Below are 20,701 nucleotides of genomic sequence, written 5' to 3'. Positions count from 1 at the left end.
CCTCCCATGGTTGACTTCTCCCTCTTTTTGTCCTCTACTGGCCCAATACCTTCATTCCTTGAAACAGAATCAACATCAAACTCTTTTTATAAAACAGCATTTTGCTGAAAGCAAAACAGAAAAAGCATCATCTTAAAATTTAATATTCTCCATTGCTATTCTCAAGTTCTGCTACTGAACCTGTGAAGGGATTTCTCATTTGGTGGACATCACATTTTCAGCTCTTCCTCCTTCTCCTTAGAGAATTTTTCATTTCCCCCCATCAGAATTCAATCTCAGTTTCCAAATTTCTATTATGTTATTGTCAAGCATACTTTTGTTCTGTCTTAGAATCCTAAGATTATTATCCTAAGATTAGAATCCAGACTGTGACTGGTGTTTTTAGCTTTCATAAATAAAAATATTGCCTCTCTGGCTGTTTTTTGTGTTTTTTTTTTTTTTTTTTTTTTTTTTTTTTTTTGAGACAGAGTCTCTCTCTATTGCCCAGGCTGGAGTGTAGTGGCACAATCTTGGCTCACTGCAACCTTTGCCTCCTGGGTTCAAGTGATTCTCCTGCCTCAGTACTTGGGAAAGTAGCTGGGATTACAGGCATGCACCACCACGCCCAGCTAATTTTTGTATTTTTAGTAGTGACGGGGTTTCACCATGTTGGCCAGGATGGTCTTGAACTCCTGACCTCAAGTGACCTGTCCACCTCAGCCTCCCAAACTGCTGAGATTACAGGTGAGAGTCACCACCCCTGACCTCTCTGGTTATTTTTAAAGCAAAATAATAAGCTACCTCTGAGATGAATGTTGTCTTTTTCTCAGAATGCCAAAGTTGTTTTCTTTTTCAAATATTCTTTTATTTTCCTCTTAGAGTAAAAATATTACTATATACATTTTATATATGTTATATATAACATAAATAATTATTTCATTATATAAATTATGTAATATATTATAGTAAAATATTACTATAATAGGGAAATAAAAAGAATATTTGAAAATGGAATCAACTTTGGTATGACACTGGCAAATTTGCAAAGTACTTAAAAGCTAAAGATATACAGAGTTATAAAAAATAGCAAAGTAAAATAATACAAATACAAAATCATGATGTGGTTCTTTAAATATTACCAATAAAAATAAATACAAATACCAAATGACAAGCAACTTTTGGTTTTCAAAGTTTTGTGTCTTAGAACTGTTTATAGGCTGTTCACATGTTTTATTTATGCACAAGAATTTGCATAGAAACCAAAATTTTGTCAAAATACACACAAATACACACACAGCCACGAACATCTCATTACTAAGGAGGTAGTGAGCTATTAAGCCTTTAGGAAGATTCTTTTGAGTCTATAAATGCCTGAAATGCTTGAGTCTAAGGTAGGGATGGTGAAAAGTATAGTTGAGGGGTGGGAGTCAGTAGGTACATATTGGCAGGACTCTAATGACAAAAGATTTTAGGTGGAATAAGAAACAAACATGATGCCTAAATCTATAGATAAAATTGGGATTAGATTAATAAGTAATTTATGAATCGAGGATAACTGATTCTTCCTCTGAAAGGTTATTTTTGAATGTGTACATAGGATCTTAATGATACTGTTACAACAAATGATTGATTAAAAAAGAATAGTACATTTACTTATACAAAGCGAAAACTGAATGACAAAAGAATACTATTATCTCATAAAACGTCTGGGAAAGCTAATGGTCAGATCACGTTGCCAAAACTTAGAGCAGTTGGAAAATGTGCATGAGAGAGCAAGTCAAAGCCGTGAAAATGACCTGCCTTAGAATACTATACAGCTGATGTACTAACTGGCACATTGTAGAAGAAGTTCCATAATTTGAGGTGGCTCTTTAGGGCAGATAGCTGCATTCCTAAGATATTTTAGTCCTTTTGTATACCCTTTACATTTTGGCGTATTAAAACTCAACCAGGTAAAAAGGGTAGCGGTTTCAATCTCTTCTTTAACTGTCTCAGCTCTTCCCAATGGCATGCTTGAGGACGAGATGTTACGGGCAACTTTTGATTTGGATACACTCTATTATAATTTTCAAGTAAGAACCTCCCTCCACTTGACTGACAGCTTCCTTCTCCTGAATGACTCTTTTGTTTAGACATTTAAGGAAGAGTCTATTGGTGTTCATTTAGCATACTAAACCTGAGGTGTTATCGCAGAGTACTAGTGATCTCTAGTACTGCTGACTGCAACAGTGCCATTCATTCAAACAACTGGATTTCAAATTTTCAGATCTTTAATATTACAAAGTATGTGATCCCAGCCTAAATAAATGGTTTTCAGCACATTTGTATTCTGCATTTGAGAGTTTGGTAAGTGAGAGGAAGAGAATCTGGAGCTAAACTTGTCAGGTTAATGACTCAGGCTTATCATTTTGTAGTTTATGACCATGGAAAAGTAGTTTAAACTTTCTGTCCTGATATCGCTGAACTGTAAAATGGAGTAGGAGTAGTGCTGTTATGAGGATTGATGTAAGTTAATGATGCAAATTACTTTCAACAGTATATGGTACTACTAAGCACTATATGGGTGCTTTTTCTTACTATTCTGTATTGGTAGGTGTGTGTGTGTAGTCATGTATTATTGGCTGAAGAAATGAATTGAATTTAAGAAAACCCTTTCAACTTTATAGTATGTTACTCTAACATTTTGAGATCCATTTTCAAGAGAGAAAGATATTTTCATTTAAATTGCTACTTTACTGGGTTTTTCTCCTTTCAGTCTTATTTATTATTCCTCCCTAGATTTGCACTTTTGGACAAGTCTCCACCTGAAGTTGATGTAATTTGCATGGCAGCATGTATTGCAAAGATTGTTTTTTTTCATGCTGATACCGTATGATATCCAGAACATTATATATATGAATATAAATCTACAACTAAATTTGGGTAGTTTCCAAATTTCTATCAGTGTGTCATGCACCTAATATTTAAAGGTTTAAAACTTGATCTTATGCGTAAAGATTTCTAGGATCATAAACTGTTGTCTAAATTTCTCTTTTGTTTTGGTGTGTTTTCAATTGCAATTCCTTTGCAGTGATTTTCGTGTTCTCTTTACAGGTTATATTTTCTTACACAAAAAAACTCAATAAATTATATTCCAACATAAAGCAAAACTTTGTATCTATAAGTTGAAAACAGAACCTGAAATACATTACCCATACACTCTAATTAATGTTACATACATGTATCTTCTTTTTCTTAGGTCATATCCGAGTGAAACCTCTAAATATACTGTTGTTCCTTCTTATTTACAGGAATTATTGCTTTTAGATTTGAATCAACATATATTATGATTCAGATCACTGTGGGTTTTTTTATTTCTTTTTCTTCTACAGTTTATTGCTTTTGCTTCTTTATTCTTCATCCTGGTTTCAATTACAACTTTTTGCCTGGAAACACATGAAGCTTTCAATATTGTTAAAAACAAGACAGAACCAGTCATCAATGGCACAAGTGTTGTTCTACAGTATGAAATTGAAACGGATCCTGCCTTGACGTATGTAGAAGGAGTGTGTGTGGTGTGGTTTACATTTGAATTTTTAGTCCGTATTGTTTTTTCACCCAATAAACTTGAATTCATCAAAAATCTCTTGAATATCATTGACTTTGTGGCCATCCTACCTTTCTACTTAGAGGTGGGACTCAGTGGGCTGTCATCCAAAGCTGCTAAAGATGTACTTGGCTTCCTCAGGGTGGTAAGGTTTGTGAGGATCCTGAGAATTTTCAAGCTCACCCGCCATTTTGTAGGTCTGAGGGTGCTTGGACATACTCTTCGAGCTAGTACTAATGAATTTTTGCTGCTGATAATTTTCCTGGCTCTAGGAGTTTTGATATTTGCTACCATGATCTACTATGCCGAGAGAGTGGGAGCTCAACCTAACGACCCATCAGCTAGTGAACACACACAGTTCAAAAACATTCCCATTGGGTTCTGGTGGGCTGTAGTGACCATGACTACCCTGGGTTATGGGGATATGTACCCCCAAACATGGTCAGGCATGCTGGTGGGAGCCCTGTGTGCTCTGGCTGGAGTGCTGACAATAGCCATGCCAGTGCCTGTCATTGTCAACAATTTTGGAATGTACTACTCCTTGGCAATGGCAAAGCAGAAACTTCCAAGGAAAAGAAAGAAGCACATCCCTCCTGCTCCTCAGGCAAGCTCACCTACTTTTTGCAAGACAGAATTAAATATGGCCTGCAATAGTACACAGAGTGACACGTGTCTGGGCAAAGACAATCGACTTCTGGAACATAACAGATCAGGTAAGGCAGGACTTCAAATGCATGTTATTAAATGCTTTATAGACCAGTATGTTCCTTAGACAGAAGGCAGTCATTCTCATTTTCTGCACATGTTCATGAGTTTTCAGCCCTAACCCCTTCACAAAATGTGTGTTTGCATCAGGCTTACAGATAGCTAGACGGTAGCATTTTCTAAATGAACCCCAAGTAGAATACTGCATAGCTGGTCTATAGAGTTTTCCTGCTTTAGTGGGAATGCCCTTTGCTGATGGTGCCAATATTTTCTTTTGCCTGTTTGTTGCTTTTGTGCCAATGTTTCTTTGTTTCCCTGCACGATGTGATGGTATGATATTGACCATTTTTCATCTTTCATCTTCAAAATGTTGATCTCCATATCGTTTGGCTTGGTGTGTTTGTCTCAGTTTTACCTCTGCCACATGGTGCCATGCATCTCAACCTAATTCACAAGAAGCAGTTATTTAAGAAGAATGGATGCTTACATTTCAAAGGCCTAAACTCCAAACAGGTGATATGGAAGATAACCTTTTTGATAACAAAGCTCTTCCCTAGTAATATCCTGGAGGATTGATAAAATTTTCATTGTTCTTAAATTAAGTAGGATATCTCATTATAACCCCGTTGATGAGGGTCGATGACATGTAATATAATTAACCCTCCATTTTTCAAGGAATAGATGATCTGCTTTGGCCACTCAATGGCAAAGTTGAATTTCTCAGTGGAATTCCTTTTTAGACACAATGTATTGGGTTCTGCTCTCTCTCAGAACTGAATTTTGAATGATTTACTGCTTGAGATTAGCTGAATCTCTACTCTTCCCCATTGCTGTAGACAATGTAGAGTTGATTGACTAGAAATTGACATTCAGCTGCCAAAGTCATAGTAGTGTCACCTCTTGTCTACTGTCTGGTACAGGTAAAATATTTTGCAGATTAAACAATTTAATTAGCTTTTACCCTACTATGAAAATTTAGGGTTTATCAATTCCCCATAACTTAGATATATTTTATTTTTTCTTATAGAAAAATTACATGATGATTTTATGTGATTAGTTTTGCATAATTTAGAAGTAACATCAACTAAGAAAGCAAACAAACTAACACAAAGGGAGGCATCATTTTCATAGGTTCCTCTTTAGCTTCTAGAAATTTTAATGAGGTAAATGGAAAAAACAATGTGACTGGAGCTGAAGTTTGTAAGTGTTTATAAGTTTCATTCACAGTCCTTATGCTTATTTAGTAGATGGCTATGCAGATTCTGCTAACACATATCTAAAAACTGTTAAGAATGTATTTATGAAAGGTAGAGTTTAGTTGGTGTTGCTGCTGTCATCAAACTATTCTCAAGTATCTATGCAGAGCCCTTAAGAAGGGCATGGGAAAAGAGCCCTTAAGAAGGGCACTATCATCCCAGGTAAACACTGAAATAACAAACTAGTATCTAGGCTAATAGGATGTGAAAGTCTTTGGCAAGGATACAGAAGTAAACAGATACTCATTTCAAGGACATTTGGAGAAGTTGGCCTTGTTCCACTGCATGCTCAAAAATATTTTGCCGCTTCCAAATAGAGTACCTGGACACAGAGTCTGTGTGCTTTGGAATAATTTTTATTAAGAGTTTGGGACACAATACCTTCAGAAATTAATAAAAGCATGTCTTTTAAATAACCACAAAGGCAAAATGTACTTAAGAGATTTTCTTAAATAGGTTCCATTTTAAAATATTCCTATTCAGAGTAAATAGATAACATGTCAAAAATTGTAAGACAATAATCTATGTGCTTTTTCATTATCACACTTACTTTGAGTTCATACTAGCTGTGTTAAAGGCAATTTCTTATTAGATAAAATCCAAAATGGAATTAAAATCTCCCAAAGAACATTTCTACTCTTTTCAATACATTTCCATTTTGCTCCATGTAATTTTTCGTGAAGAGTGATAAAAATTCTTTTTCTTATTGTGATGTGATTCTTGTGTTTTGTATATCGAGTGACTGGACTACCAGCATTCTGTGTAAAATCTTTGTACTGTCTCATTTCCTCATTCATCACTGTCTGTCAATGGGCATGGTGCTGTGACCAGTGTTATCAGGTGACGACAGTACAGGAAGTGAGCCGCCACTATCACCCCCAGAAAGGCTCCCCATCAGACGCTCTAGTACCAGAGACAAAAACAGAAGAGGGGAAACATGTTTCCTACTGACGACAGGTGATTACACGTGTGCTTCTGATGGAGGGATCAGGAAAGGTAGGCATGCATTTAATCAGATCATAACAGGTGACTTAGCAATAAACTGTTGTAAATACATGGAGTAATGTAAAATGCTCATTCATCATTTTCTAGGAAAGACTGCGTGCAGTGCTCTTTTCCTCTCTCCATTACATCTTCTCTCCTTAGAAACTTGTTAAAATACATAATAACCTATGTGATTGTCATATCTGAAAGGCATCTCATCCCTTTTTCTCTCTCCTTTGGTTTACCATTTTTCTATGGCCAGAATTGGAATGGAATATGTAAATATTAAATCACTTATCCAATTACTTTAATATAATGTACTCAACAGTCATTAAAAGTTATCTTTTTCACTACAACAAATAAAACTCACTAATTGGCTCTGTGCACATATTTGATGAGTAATTCATGACTATAAAACAATTATAAGTTTTTTTTTTTTTTTCTCAAAGTAAAGCATGAAACATTCTCTAATGTCTCTTATCCAGTACATGGGTAGTTTTTGCCAGTGGTTTATCTGAGGGTCTCAAGGTTGCAAAGGCCCATGAACCTCAGTCATATGGAACAGTATATCTAATCACTTCAAAGCCTACTTGTGTAATCACAAAATGCACTTACAGAATTTTCTTCATGACCAATAATAATAAAATCTGTTTATTACTATTTTTCAGCAGACATGAACTGTGCCTGACATCTAGAAGATAATAAATCTTGGTTGAATGAATAAAAATTATGGGATGAGCATCTTTGTTAAAAGAGTATAATAGAATATTGAAGCTCCCACTTATCATGTGGGTCCTTTTTCCTTGATTGTACCACTGTCTAAACTATTCCCGAAAACGTTTTTATTCCCTTTTGGTAAACTTTACAACCATAGGACAATTGGGATCTTTTCCTCCCCTTTAAGAATAGTCTTGTGATGATTATAACCCACTTTTGTCAAAAGGGGTATGCTTTATTATTAGCTTCTACTTTGACAATTCCAGTTGCTTTATTGCCACAGTAATTTTTCCTTTGTTTGTTGACAGAATAGGGAAAGAACTCTAATAATGTCTTATGGTAATTGATTGAATTTGAATAAAAATCCACTTTAAAACTTTCATATTAGCACAACTGCATTTAAATAATACTGTGCTTAGTTACTATTCATCGGAGTTTCTCCCTATTGAATTATTTACCATTTAAGGCTCAAATATTTATTTTGTGATTCTCTTTTTCTTTGAAATATTTTATTGCCCATGTTGTACTTCTCTTAATTTCTTTTGATCACTTTAGATTTTTCTTCTTTGCTTCTATGCCTTTGAGACTTAAAAGAGAAGACAAAGGACTCTTGTTCCTTCCATGAATAGTATTTTAAATACTTCTCCATTCCAATTACCTCCATTGTTTGCATCTATTTCTTGCACCAAAATGTATTTCAATCCTCTCAATAGATTTATTTGGTTGTTTACTGTTCTACATTAAATATGTGCTAGAAAAATCTTTAAACATGTTTTGAAGACAGCGAATACACTATCATAGTGTTTGAGCAAAATATATGTACATATGTTAAATAATAATCATATCAAACTAATATTTTATATAGAACATGCTGTTCTAAGTGCATTGAATATCTTAAATCACTGTACACAATGTATATACATGTTAAATTTACTTACATTTTAGAGCAGCATTCAATGAGATTATCACATGCAATATTTATACTAAGATTATGTGTTTAAAGAACTCTCTAGAATGTTTTTTTTCTATGTTGGACAATATTTTGAGTTTTCAACTGACAACGAAAATCATGAACAAGAAAAGGCTTTGCAAGTTATAAGGCACTATCTAAACACAAAATTTTACTATAAAATTGCAAAGTTTTGCAAGCAAAGCAATTAATAAGATATTTAGTTTGCATGTAAAATGTATACATGCAATCTTATTTCACAAATACAAATTCTTTTTGTTAGTGAGAACATCTGTGAAAATTTATTCATGAGCTTTTTACTGTTTGTCATTTCTTATCATAATCAACTCTTTTTCATTCTTGCTTAAGTAGTTTATAGCTATATGTTTTTTTCCTGATAAGTATGGTAGTACTTCTGGCTAACTTCACTTAATCTTTTCAGTTGGTCATCTTATCATATCTATCACAAATTTATTCATTTCTTTTCCTGTTTCTCTTTATGTAGGTTATAGATTTCTGCTGTTACTTCTATTCATTTATTTTCTATATAATCCTTTCATTTATCCCTCAAGTTGGCATCTCTGCTGATTTGATTTTAATATTTAAAAATTCTTCTCTCTATAAGTGAAAATAAATTACTGGATTCCCACTGAATTATTTTTCTAGCTAAAAATATGAATGTAATTGGGCATATATTAAGAAATCTTTAAGGATTCTCTAAAAGAGTAAACTCTCAATACTTAGAATGCATGTTTTTTCCTTTAGGAAAGCATATTACATAAACTAAAACATGCTCGTGAATAGCACATGAGTAGGTAGTTTCAGTATTGCCACAGATAAGCACATGCACTTAAGAATTATTTGGAATGAATGCTGTGTATCTAGATGTTAGTTCAAAATCAGTTCAACAGTGTTTATTATCATGAATTATATTTTCAGCCATTCCACTAAAACCTTGATTAAGCAAAATTTTATCAAATTTTTAAATCATAAACGAACGTGTAGGATAAAGAAAAAATATTTATATGAATAATATATAATTTTACTAATAAATACTTGTTACTAAATTAGAAAGGAAGACTTTTCAAATAGACACTGAAATTATAGTCATTAAAAATATAGGACCTATAAACAGAATAGAATATTTATAGTAAAACTATAATTCAGAAAGATAACATTTAGAATGGCAACCAAGTTTTACATATTACTGGCATGAACACTATAAAACTGCCAAAGAGAATTTTACCTTTCTGGGGATCCTGTAGGAGCAAGGAGATTGTAGAGCACAGAGTTGTAAATCTGTATGATGATGTTTAATTATTAACAGCCCATTTAGTTCATGCATATTCACCACTTTGCCTTTAATCAAAGCCAATCAATGTTTATCGTCTAATTTACATTTTTAGGTTATACAGTCAACTTCAATGGCACAGGATAATTTTTTTCTACAATTCCCAAAGTTATATTTTCAGTCACTTTTCAGAAGACCAGTAATAACTAACCCTCCGTGCATGTGAAAATGTATATTTAGGGACTAACAAAACATTGGCCCATAATTATTTGATTAGCAGAGACTATGTGCTAGAGAACATTTGTCATAGTTAATGGATGGTATAAATTTCTATCTACAAAATCTCAAAGAAAGCAACTAGTCTGCTGAAAGTGAATGTGTGTGCCTGTTGTGAGGGGAGGGGAATGTTCATCATTTCCTTTTCTTATCCAATCCAGCTTCACCCTATAAGACAGCTTTACCCCATAAGAGGGGTATTGCTGTGATACACACCCATTGTCTATCTTGGCCTCTCATACACAAAATATTCAGATACATCACTTTTTCTCTTCCAATGAAAAGAGGAAAGTTATCCATGACTTCTTCTCTGGAATTTCCATGAAAAGATTCAATTAAAGAGGAATAGCTGAAAGGTACATAAAGAAAAACAATGGACCCAATTTTTTTTTTTTCTCACACACTCATCAAGTACACCAAGGTCTGATTACAACCCAGAGAGTAAGTCATATATTGTAAGGGAGACAAGTAGTCCACTAGAATTGTATCTACTTGCTCAATTTTGGTTGCCAGAAAAGAATTTCATTTTCCTGTTCTGTAACAGTTCTTCAAGAAAGCTGTCAGAACATTCATCTCAAATCTTTGTAGTATGACTACTTTTTTAGTCAAGAGTTGCCCTGCTTTAAGACATTTCACTTCAAAATTTATACTAGGTGCTTTCCACCTTGTTTAACTGTCTCTAATATTTTGTAATAAAAAATACTACAATATACAAATATTTCCAAAGGTGACTTTGATAGGGTTGCTTAAGTAGCTAAGGAATAAGGCTAAAGTTTATGAGAGCATCTTTTATCCTGTAACTTCATGGCTATCATGAACAAAAGATCAAGGTGTGATATAATAGAAAGAAAAGATGAATTAACACCAAATTATTCTCAATTTCTGGGTGGGAAGGCTGGGGGTGGAAATCAGCTGAAAACATCATGTAATCAAATTCAAACTTATTTCACTGAAATTATGACTCAATTTATATTTCATTCATTTTCTTTTTTTTTTTTTTCCTTTACTTTTCTTACCCAAGGAATTAGAAATGGGCATTCCATCCTACATCACCTGGATAATGGCACCAAATGCCATTATTTAAGAATCATCTTTTAACCCTATAAAGCTGGAAGATTAAATATGCTGGAAAAAGAGTTGTCTATTTAAACTTAAGTATGCTTTATTAGCTTAGGAAATAAAAAATGAAAAGAGAAAAAGTAGCCTATTTATTTCTCTTTTTTTTTTCAAGAACACATTCCGAAATTTAAAAATATTAGTCAAGCTTATATCTTACTTAAGTTGCTTTGCCTAATTCTTAAATGAGTTCTAGTATTCTACATGACAAAATTACATTAGTACTAACTATAATCTGGGAAAAAATAGATTTTGAACTATTGTAACCATAATTTGTGATGGCCGGTTTAATCTTTTCAAAATGGCAACTACAGTGAACTTCATTTTTTTAGAGTTATAGATTGTCTCAATATTAAATTCTTTGTAAGCAAATTCTTCTTTGAGCTTGAAAGTAGCACTTTTGATTACCCTGCATGGTATTATTTGTCTGTCTATATTCTGGTTGAATTCAACTGATGTCTGTGCATTTTTTCATAAAAGGATATGAAAAATCCCGAAGCTTAAACAACATAGCGGGCTTGGCAGGCAATGCTCTGAGGCTCTCTCCAGTAACATCACCCTACAACTCTCCTTGTCCTCTGAGGCGCTCTCGATCTCCCATCCCATCTATCTTGTAAACCAAACAACCAAACTGCATCAGTCGGCTAAATTGTATTAATTCAAGTACTGTTTACCCCATAATGGAAATAATTAAATGTAGAGTTACTCCAGGCTCCATTAATACAGTATAAATCTTGCATGAGACTACAATTTGAAGTCAGAAATGCCACTTCGGTAGCTAATGAATTTTATCCAGGCTTTAAAGATTGTCTAAAGTAGTGCTAAGATTTCTCCTATTAATTGCCCTGATCTCCTTTTGCAATAAAATGACAGATAGTGCCAGATATTGACCAGTGCACTAATATATAAACATATCTTCAGGGAGATATATTTAAAACAGTGTGCTTCCAATTGCCAACCACTTCATTGGAACTTTATTTCTTGTGACTGTAAACCATTCTGAAGATGTCTGGGATCCTATCTTGATTGCACACATGACTTGTGTCAGCTCATTTGCATGGACCATCTTGTCTCTATCACCTGAAAGCAATGTTGCAGAGTTTGGGGACTGTGGATAGCTCAGGATATGTGTACTTGCATCGAACCATCCTGCTGATATGAAAGCATTGGTCGACTGTTCTGCATGTTGAATTGTGGGGCAGGGAGGGCACGTTTCTCCTTGACATTTTTTTTTCTTATTATTTGAAAGAAATATATGTTTTAAATAGTTTAATTTCTTGATTGATTTACTTTTCTTCAAAAATGCTGTATTGGAGTTCTGAATGTCTCTGGTTGTTTGCACACAGATAACTGCAAAGAGGTTGTCATTACTGGTTACACGCAAGCTGAGGCCAGATCTCTTACTTAATGACTTGGGGAAGGCACAAAACATGAGAGAAAGAAAGGTAACTGCCAGCCAGGCTTGCATTGTTTAGCCAGAAATTGCTGCTTGGTTCTAGACTCTTTTTTTTTTTTTAAACCCCAGGATTTGTCATCATTTTCAGAGGCAGAGTGCCAAATATCACCCAAAGCTCTTGTGTCTTTTTTTACACCCTTATTTTATTTTTATTTATTAATTTTTTGTGCAAACTTCAAAAGTCACTGGTGTTCACAGAAGGCTTTTTTGATTAGCCTTAAATTTCTGAATCAAAAGATTAATCAGATTTTCAGGCAGTATTTAATCAGGTGTTTTGTCCTGTATGTTGTTCCCGTCTGTCCGTCTTAGCTCCCTGTCTTTACTGTATATGCCATCTGTCTCCATGAAGCACAGAAATGCCTCTGTAAGATGTTCATGATTTTAATGTTGACTCCCTCCAACCCCAACCCCATACCTTTTTTTGCTATTTGGAGCAGCCTCTCTGCTTTGTGTATAAATTAATGATACCCTGTAGACTACCTAAGTTAATCGGCACTGTGAATCTTTTTGATAAGCAGGGTTTAAGCAGCAATTTTCACCATTGCACTTAGTTGCCTGCTGCAGTGTCAGTTTCTACTACCTAGCAACCAGCATTCATTACTACACTCCAACAAAATCCTTAGGGAGTCATATTCAGTCTGAGTGGAAGAAAGTCTATTTATTCATTTCTATGAATTCAACAGCAATAGTGTGTCTCGTGTATTGAGCATGTGAGGGAAGAAAAAATGCCGTCAAATAAATAGAGGGATAAATAACATTACTAAGGCATTTGGGATCCTCGAGACTACTGATTAATTCCTATTTCTCGTGTTTATTTTTTGTTAGGAAGACAATTGTCACTTTTATTATTGGCCACGAAACATGTATTACTCTATATCCCCAAGTCCTAGAGCATGACCTGCATGTTGGAGATCTTGTACAACAATGTATTTATCCAGACGTACATATATGATACTTAGAGACACAGTGATTCTTTTGATAACACCACACATAGAACATTATAATTACACACAAATTTATGGTTAAAAGAATTAATATGCTGTCTGGTGCTGCTGTTATTGACTACAGTGTTGTACAGAATTTATCATGGATTTTTGACTGCTGAGAAAGGGACAGTGGAATTTAGCCATACCAAGGACTATACTGGAAACAGACTTCTGCTGCTGAATGTGCCCTGATGTGACCAGGTTGCACTTGGAGGAGATCCCTGCGTCTTCTTGAGGCACTTAAAGCTTATAAAAGAACTGTGGCTGGAACTCATCTGGTGCTCCCCATGCGAGTGCTCTGCTTGTAGACTGGCCAGTGTCCATGAAACAACTGTAAATATCAACATGTGTGCATGGGTCAACAGTCTTGGCCATTTCTCGTCAATAGAAGCCAAATTCATGATCAACATCTCTGAAGTTTCATGCAAGGCCTACACTTCTTTGAATTACTCTTCATGGGCCCACATTAGGTTGTGCTGTGAATTACTTAAGGCAGTGATACTGATGTAGTATAGTTCTGTCTTAATTGCCCTTATTTCTACTTCGTTGGTTGAATCTATGAACTTGATTGTATTATTTTCTTATAAATTACTGATGTAATCAGCTTGTCAATTATGTTGTGAAATTGTTAGTATTCATTTATTAAAAATGACCTATGTTTATTCACATATTTGTTTAGTTCTGGGAAATTGTTATAGCTTAAATGAAACTCACCAACATTATTCATAGTTTAAGTCTTTTATCATTATTACCTCAATTATAAATATTATAAAAATATAATTCTGGCAATGAGAGTATTTTTTTATTCAATGATCAAGGAGCAATGACAGTATATAGTAGAATATCGATTAAATTATATCCTAAAATGTATATTTTGCATAAAAGAGATATTCTTTAATCAATTACTTTTTGTGAGTTTTGTGGCAAATGAAGCTTGTACTTGTCTTTAAAACTGTTGTAGACAAAACTGTGTAAGATTTTTACATCTTGCTTAATCAATATTTCCAGAGTCTATTAGTTCCCCTGGGATTCTGAATATAACATATAGCCTATTATAAACCCCTGTATCGTGGACCTTTTGTGAACATTTCAAGGCGCATGCACAACCTTGGTGATAACCAGTGGAAATGTAACTAACTGAAATGAAGAATAAAAGACAAATGAGCTGGGGATAAACTTGAATGTTATCTGATTAAATTACTTAAATTATTTTCTTGACTCTTTTTTTTTGTGGTGCAGTTTTCAAAGGACTTTACTATTTTTATGTTTTATGGTATCACACCAGGCCCTTGTATGCAATGAAGAATTTGGGATAAAAATATTTAAAAACATACACAACTCTAACTATCATTCAAGTGTTAGGCAAATAGCCAATGTATTCTTCTTCTTTTGTCTGTCTAGATTTCTCTCATAATTCTGAGATTTTACAATTATTAAGTATTATGGTATCTGACATTTATAAAGTATTTATGATTAGTGCTGAAATTCTTTTTTCCTATAGAGATGGGGATCTTGCTATGTTGCCTAGGCTGTTCTCGAACTCCTGGCCTCAAGTAATTCTCCTGCCTCAGCCTCCCAAAGTGCTGAATTTTTATTTATTTTCCAAGTTAATCATCACAGCAATTCTAGAGGCAGATAATTTTATTTTCATTTTACTGGTGATAAAGTTAAGGATGAGAGAGGTAGAACTGTTCATTTACATTTTTGCCACAGATAATGTTCCCTGTCATACTTTTTTGTGGATTAAATATTTACTGGGTCTCAAGTTGTAAATGCCCTATCAAAGATGGCTTCTGTCTCACCTTTGGGTAACAGGACTCTCAGAAGCACACCGTACATAGTTGGCCTTTCATTTATGTCATGGTAATACATATAAGTTTACCCTGTAAAATTCTATGTCACCATCCAGGGGTATGAGAGAGGTGAGATAAAAGAAAGAAAATACTGGAGAATTCAACACTTTTGACTAAAGCAAAGCAAAATATTTTCTATATCTTTTCTGTCCTAAAAATATTCTATGTTGATTATTAAGAGACTATTAAGTAACAGCTCAGAAAAGGGAATCTGTCCAAATATAATTACTGTTAAAATATTTTTAATGATGTTGTCAGGATGTTGGATTTACTGTAAGAAGGAAAAATGTGTAGGAAGACGAAATAATGCATTGTAGTAGATAATAATTGCCATCAAATTTTGATTAAAAAATCAGGATTAAAAAGTCATGAATGAAAAGTTAAGACATTCATTTTATCTTTGAAATAAATCACAAGACATACTAATAGAATAGCAAATGAGAACTTATCTTAGACAATGAATATTGTCAGGCTACAATGAATATTAACAGGCTACATTACAAAGCAGAGACTTCAGAGGATTTATGACGTGCTTGAAGACATTTAGGGCTAAATGAATCTATTAAATTATTGAAATCCATAGAAGTTTCAAATGATTAAAATATGTAGTTAATTTTTTCTTACTGAAAAAATCTTTCTTCCATCCAATTTCCACTGCCAAAATTTAATTAATTGTTTAAATGCCCCAATATTATTAAACTATAGGTATATGCTAACGTTCTGTAATATGAGCTCAGTGTCATTAATATTGATTTTAAATTTTCTAATTCCCTGTTCTTCTCCAAACTTTGTTTAGAGGATATGATATGTTTCACTATTCTCTGAAATTTAATTTGATAGAATTAATATTACAAGGTTGATTTTGTTATCACACTATCATGTCAAAGTGACCAACGACTTGAATACTAAGATTGTCAAAGGATGTGGCCACCTCCATTGTGAATCCCAGATAACCTAACATTCATTTGTTTAAAAAATATTTTATTTTTTAAAGAAGTTTTAGCCTCGCAGGAAAATTCAGCAGAAGATTTTCATGTAGCCCTGCCCCCGTACATGCACAACTTCCCCCACTATGGACATTTGACACTACAGAGGTGCATCGGTTACAGTCGAAGAGCCTATAACTACACTGACTCATCATTGCTACCCAAAGTCCATAGTTTACGTTAGAGTTCACTATAGGTACTCTACATTCTGTGGGTATTGAGAAATGTATAATGACATTCATCTACCATTGTAGTATCATATAGAATAGTTTACCCTAAAAATCATCTGTGTTAATCCAATTCATCCTTTCTTCCCCTTAATTTTAGAGGGGGGATCTTTTTACTGTCTCCATAGTTTTGCCTTTTCCAGAATGTCATATAGTTGGAATCATACAGTATGTAGGTTTTTGGTTTTTTTTTCAGATTGGTTTATTTTACTTAGTAATATACATTTAGGGTTTTTCCATGTCTTTTCATGACTTGATAGCTCATTTATTTTTAGTACTGTATAATAATTGCATTCTGTGGACGTACCACAGCTTATCCATTCACCTACTGGACATTGTATTTGTCAGGGTTTTTCAGGGAAAAATAACTCATAGAATGAAAATACACCCCCCACCCTCCCACCCCTCCACATCCCCACATCCCCACATCCCCACATCCCCACATCCCCACATCCCCACACACAATTATATAAAGAGATTTATTATAAGGGATCGGCTTATGTGATTATGGAGGCTGAGAAGCACCATAATCATAATTTGTAATCCACAAGCTAGGGACCCAGGACAACCAGTGGTATATTTTCAGTCTGAATTCGAAGGCCTGAGAATCAGGAGAACTGATGGTGTAAATTCCCATTCAAATCCAAAGACCTGAGAGGAAGTAGTGCTTATGTAATCTCAGTCCAAAGAGAGAAGAAGACTGACATGACAGGTCAAACAGCCAGGCAGAGAGAGTGGAATCTTTCCTCCTCTACTTTTTTGTTCTATTCAGGCACTCAGATTGGATCATGCCCACCCATATTGGGAAAGGCAATCTGCTTTATTCAGTCCATTGATTCAAATTCTAATTTCTTCCAGAAACACCTTCAGAGACACACTCAGAAATAATGTTAAACCAGATGTCTGTCCTAGTCAACTTGATGCATAAAATTAACCATCACAAGTCCATTCCTTGTCAACTTGGCACTCCAAAAGCAACTCCCTAAACCATAATCTCCAAATAAAGACAAGAATGAGGTCATAATTCTGCCTAATGTAATACAACTATCGTGTTTTTGTCCAAAAGTGTACTAAACCCTTCCCCAGAAGAGATGATAAATTCCTTGGGTGATGATTACTCTTCTCTTTAATATCCTATAACTTAAATATTGTGATATAAAATTAATAGTACTTAAATACTACAACATAAAGTCAAAACATATCATGTTGAATGACAAAGAAATGAGAGAAAAGAAAACAAAGATTTTTATATACATACATACAATGTATACATAACAAAATAAGGAGAAAATACTCATGAAAATTACACTTCCGAAACTGACCACATAGCTACAGCTGGTATTTATGACTACTTTCTTCCACCACCCATTCTGTATTCCTTTTACCTTCAGCAAGCCCCTCAGCTGGTTGTGGTTCTTTACTTGTTGGGGTGACCCAAACTTTCTGAACTGGGTTGCTGTAGTTTTCCATTGACCTTAATCACTGGATACGGTAACATTAAAGTCACTGTAAGAGATTTTCTGTATTCCAGCCACGTTCTTTCTTGCCTGCATTGCAGAGTAGAAGTCCATTTCTGCATTGGTAGCCAGAGTCAATCACCCCAGCCAGCACATTAACTATCTTCTTTGCCTTTTGATTAACAGGCATGAAGAGTCCAGTGACTGGGCATAAGTCTTAACTTGCATTTCAGTGGAATCATTGTTTTGTCCCCTGGTGAAAATATTTCTCCATTTAGAGGAGAATCTCCCTCCTAGGCCAGGAGGGCATTCGGTCATGGAAACAGGAAGCAAAAATGTTGTTATTGGGTCACTAGGAGTAAGAGTGAGTGGTACCACTCTCATTTCCACCCTTTGATTTCTAGAACTATGAATCCTGGCTGTGGAAGAAATAGCACCATATATTGGATGCTAATTCAGAAAATACATAGTCTTCTGGAGAACCGCATTCCAGCCTTACAAGTATTACTACCTAGCTAGTGCTATAACTGAGTATCCAAAGGCCATTCACCATTACCTCAGAAACCAGCACTTCAGGGTGGTGGGGAACATGGTAAGACCAGTGAATTCCATGAGCATAGGCCCACTATCCTGCTTCTTTTGTTGTTAAATGAATTTCTTGATCAGAAGCAATAGTGTGTAGAAAACATGTAGTGGATAAGGCATTCTGTAATTCCAGGGATGGTAATTTAGGTAGAAGCATTGAGCGCAAGGAAGAAAAATCTATATCCAGAGTAAATCTGTATTCCAGTAGGAACTAAATGTTGCCCCTCCCATGATGGAAGCAGTCCAGCATAATTAACCTATCACCAAAGAGTGGGTTAATCATGGCAGAAAACGGTGCCTTATTGGAGACCAGTGCCGATCTCTGCTGCTGGCAGATTAGACATTCAGCAATGGCCATATCCAGACTGACCTTGGTGAGTAGAAGTTCATGTTGTCGAGACCATATACGACCTACATCCTCACCACCATAGCCACTTTGTTCATGAGCCCATTGAGTGATGACAGGAGTGGCTGGGGAAATAGTCTGACTGGTATCCACAAAATGGGTCATCCTATCCATTTAATTATGAAAATCTTCCTCTGTTGAGGTCACTCTTTGGTGAGCAATCACATGCAACACATTTGTCTTCATTTTTTGCTCATTCAGAAAGGTCCAACCACATATGCTTCCACAAATGTCCTTGTCACCAATTTTCCTATCATGTTTCTTCTAATTCCCTGACCATCCAGTCACACCATTAGCCACAGATCATGTATTAGGTTTATAATCACACATTTGGCCATTTCTCTTTCTAAGCAAGGAAAACAACCAGATTTACTGCTGAAAGTTCTGCTCACTTGGAAGATTTCCCTTATCACTGCTCTTCAGGGATGTCCCCGAAAGAGGATGTAATCTGGCAGCTGTCTACTTCTAGGTGATGTCAGCATATCATACAGAACCATCTGTAAACCAGGCCAGAGTTTTCTCTTCCCTTGTCACTATTAAGAAACTTCTAAGTAAGACATAGGTGTAGGCAGCTGGGAGAGTGAAGGCAGTGTAGTAGCAGTGGAAACCATGAGTATTTGGCTATTTCTTCACATAACTTATTTGTGCCTCAGGCTCGATTACTTATACAGCATTTCCATTTGATGATGAAGTGCTACTGTGGATACTTACCCAGTTCATAATAGGCAGCTCAGGTTGATGGTAACTTGGTGGTCCATGGTTATATGTTCAGTCACTACTAATGCCGAGTACTTAGCTAAGAGCTGTTTCTCAAAATGAGAGTAGTTATTTGCAGAAGATGGCAAACCTTTGTCCTACAGTCTTGAGTCTATGCTGTGATTTACCTATGGTTTCCTGCCAAAGACTGCAAACAGCATCCCAATCTACCTTTGAATTTGCCATTGAATCTGCTGAATCATATGGCCCAAGTGGCAGAGCAGATTGCCCAGCAGCCTGGACCTGTTTCAAAGCCTTTTCTTTCTGGGTCCTACTCAAAAGTTGCAGCTTTTCAGGTCACTAAGTAAATGGGCAGCACTAACACATCCAAATGAATTACATAGTGCCTTCAAAACCCAAAGAGACCCATTAGGTATTTTGCCTTGTTTGGGATTGTAGGAGAGGCCAGAGGCAACAATTTATTCCTCACCTTAGAAGAGATATCTTGGCACGCCATATGCCACTGGACCTCTAGAAATTTCACTTAGGTAGAATGCTCCCAATATTTGTCAGATTTGTTTACTACCTTCTGACATGAAAATGTCTTTCCAGTAAGTCTGGAGTAGTCGTTACTTCTTTCTCACTAAGTCCAATCAGTCTAATGCTATTGATGTAATTGACGCGTGACATTTTAGGGAAGAAAAAGGTGATCAAGATTTCTGCAAAGTAAATTATGACATAGAGCTGGAAAGTATGATATACTCCTGAGGTAGGACGGTATGTGTGTGTTGCTGGCCTTGTCAGCTAAAAGCAAACAGCTTCTGGTAGGCCTTATTGACAGGGATGAAAGAAAAGGCATTTGCCACATTAATAGTGCCATACCAAGCATCAGGTGATGTGTTAATTTGCTCAAGCAATTAAACTATATCTGATATACCAACTGCAATTGGAACCACTACCTAGTTAAGCTTACAATAATTCACTGCCAGTCTCCAAGATCTATCTTTCTTCTGCATAGGTCATATAGGAGAGATAAATGGAGATGTGGGTGGGGATCAGTACCCCTGCATCTTTCTAGTCCCTGATAGTGGGACTAATCTTTGAAATTCCTACAGGAATGCAATGTTTCTTTCACTTTACTGGCATTTCTAATGGCTTCCACTTACTTTTCCCACCCTAATAGCCCCCAC

At 35.3% G+C, this 20,701-nt stretch overlaps 1 protein-coding gene across 6 annotated transcripts in view; it reads left to right on the top strand.

The window, feature by feature from the left end:
- The window catches only part of KCNC2 (potassium voltage-gated channel subfamily C member 2), a 167,901-nt gene extending 153,390 nt beyond the window's left edge, over window positions 1-14,511 (top strand). For 2 of the 6 annotated variants that reach the window (XM_008004044.3, XM_073020954.1), the window contains 3 exons: window positions 3,351-4,278; window positions 6,358-6,522; window positions 11,340-14,511. In XM_008004044.3, coding sequence (XP_008002235.1) covers window positions 3,351-4,278; window positions 6,358-6,522; window positions 11,340-11,476 — 1,230 coding nt within the window. In that variant the 3' untranslated portion in view covers window positions 11,477-14,511. Of the gene's footprint in view, window positions 1-3,350; window positions 4,279-6,357; window positions 6,523-10,764 lie in introns of all 6 variants that reach the window. The other 4 variants (XM_008004048.3, XM_008004047.3, XM_008004046.3 and 1 more) reach the window with 4 other exon arrangements.
- Window positions 14,512-20,701: the final 6,190 nt, after the last annotated feature.

This window comes from Chlorocebus sabaeus, chromosome 11 (genome assembly GCF_047675955.1).
Source record: "Chlorocebus sabaeus isolate Y175 chromosome 11, mChlSab1.0.hap1, whole genome shotgun sequence".
Classification (NCBI taxonomy): Eukaryota; Metazoa; Chordata; class Mammalia; order Primates; family Cercopithecidae; genus Chlorocebus; species Chlorocebus sabaeus.
Note: the sequence above shows the minus strand (reverse complement) of the source record. Positions and strands in the feature narration are given on the sequence as shown.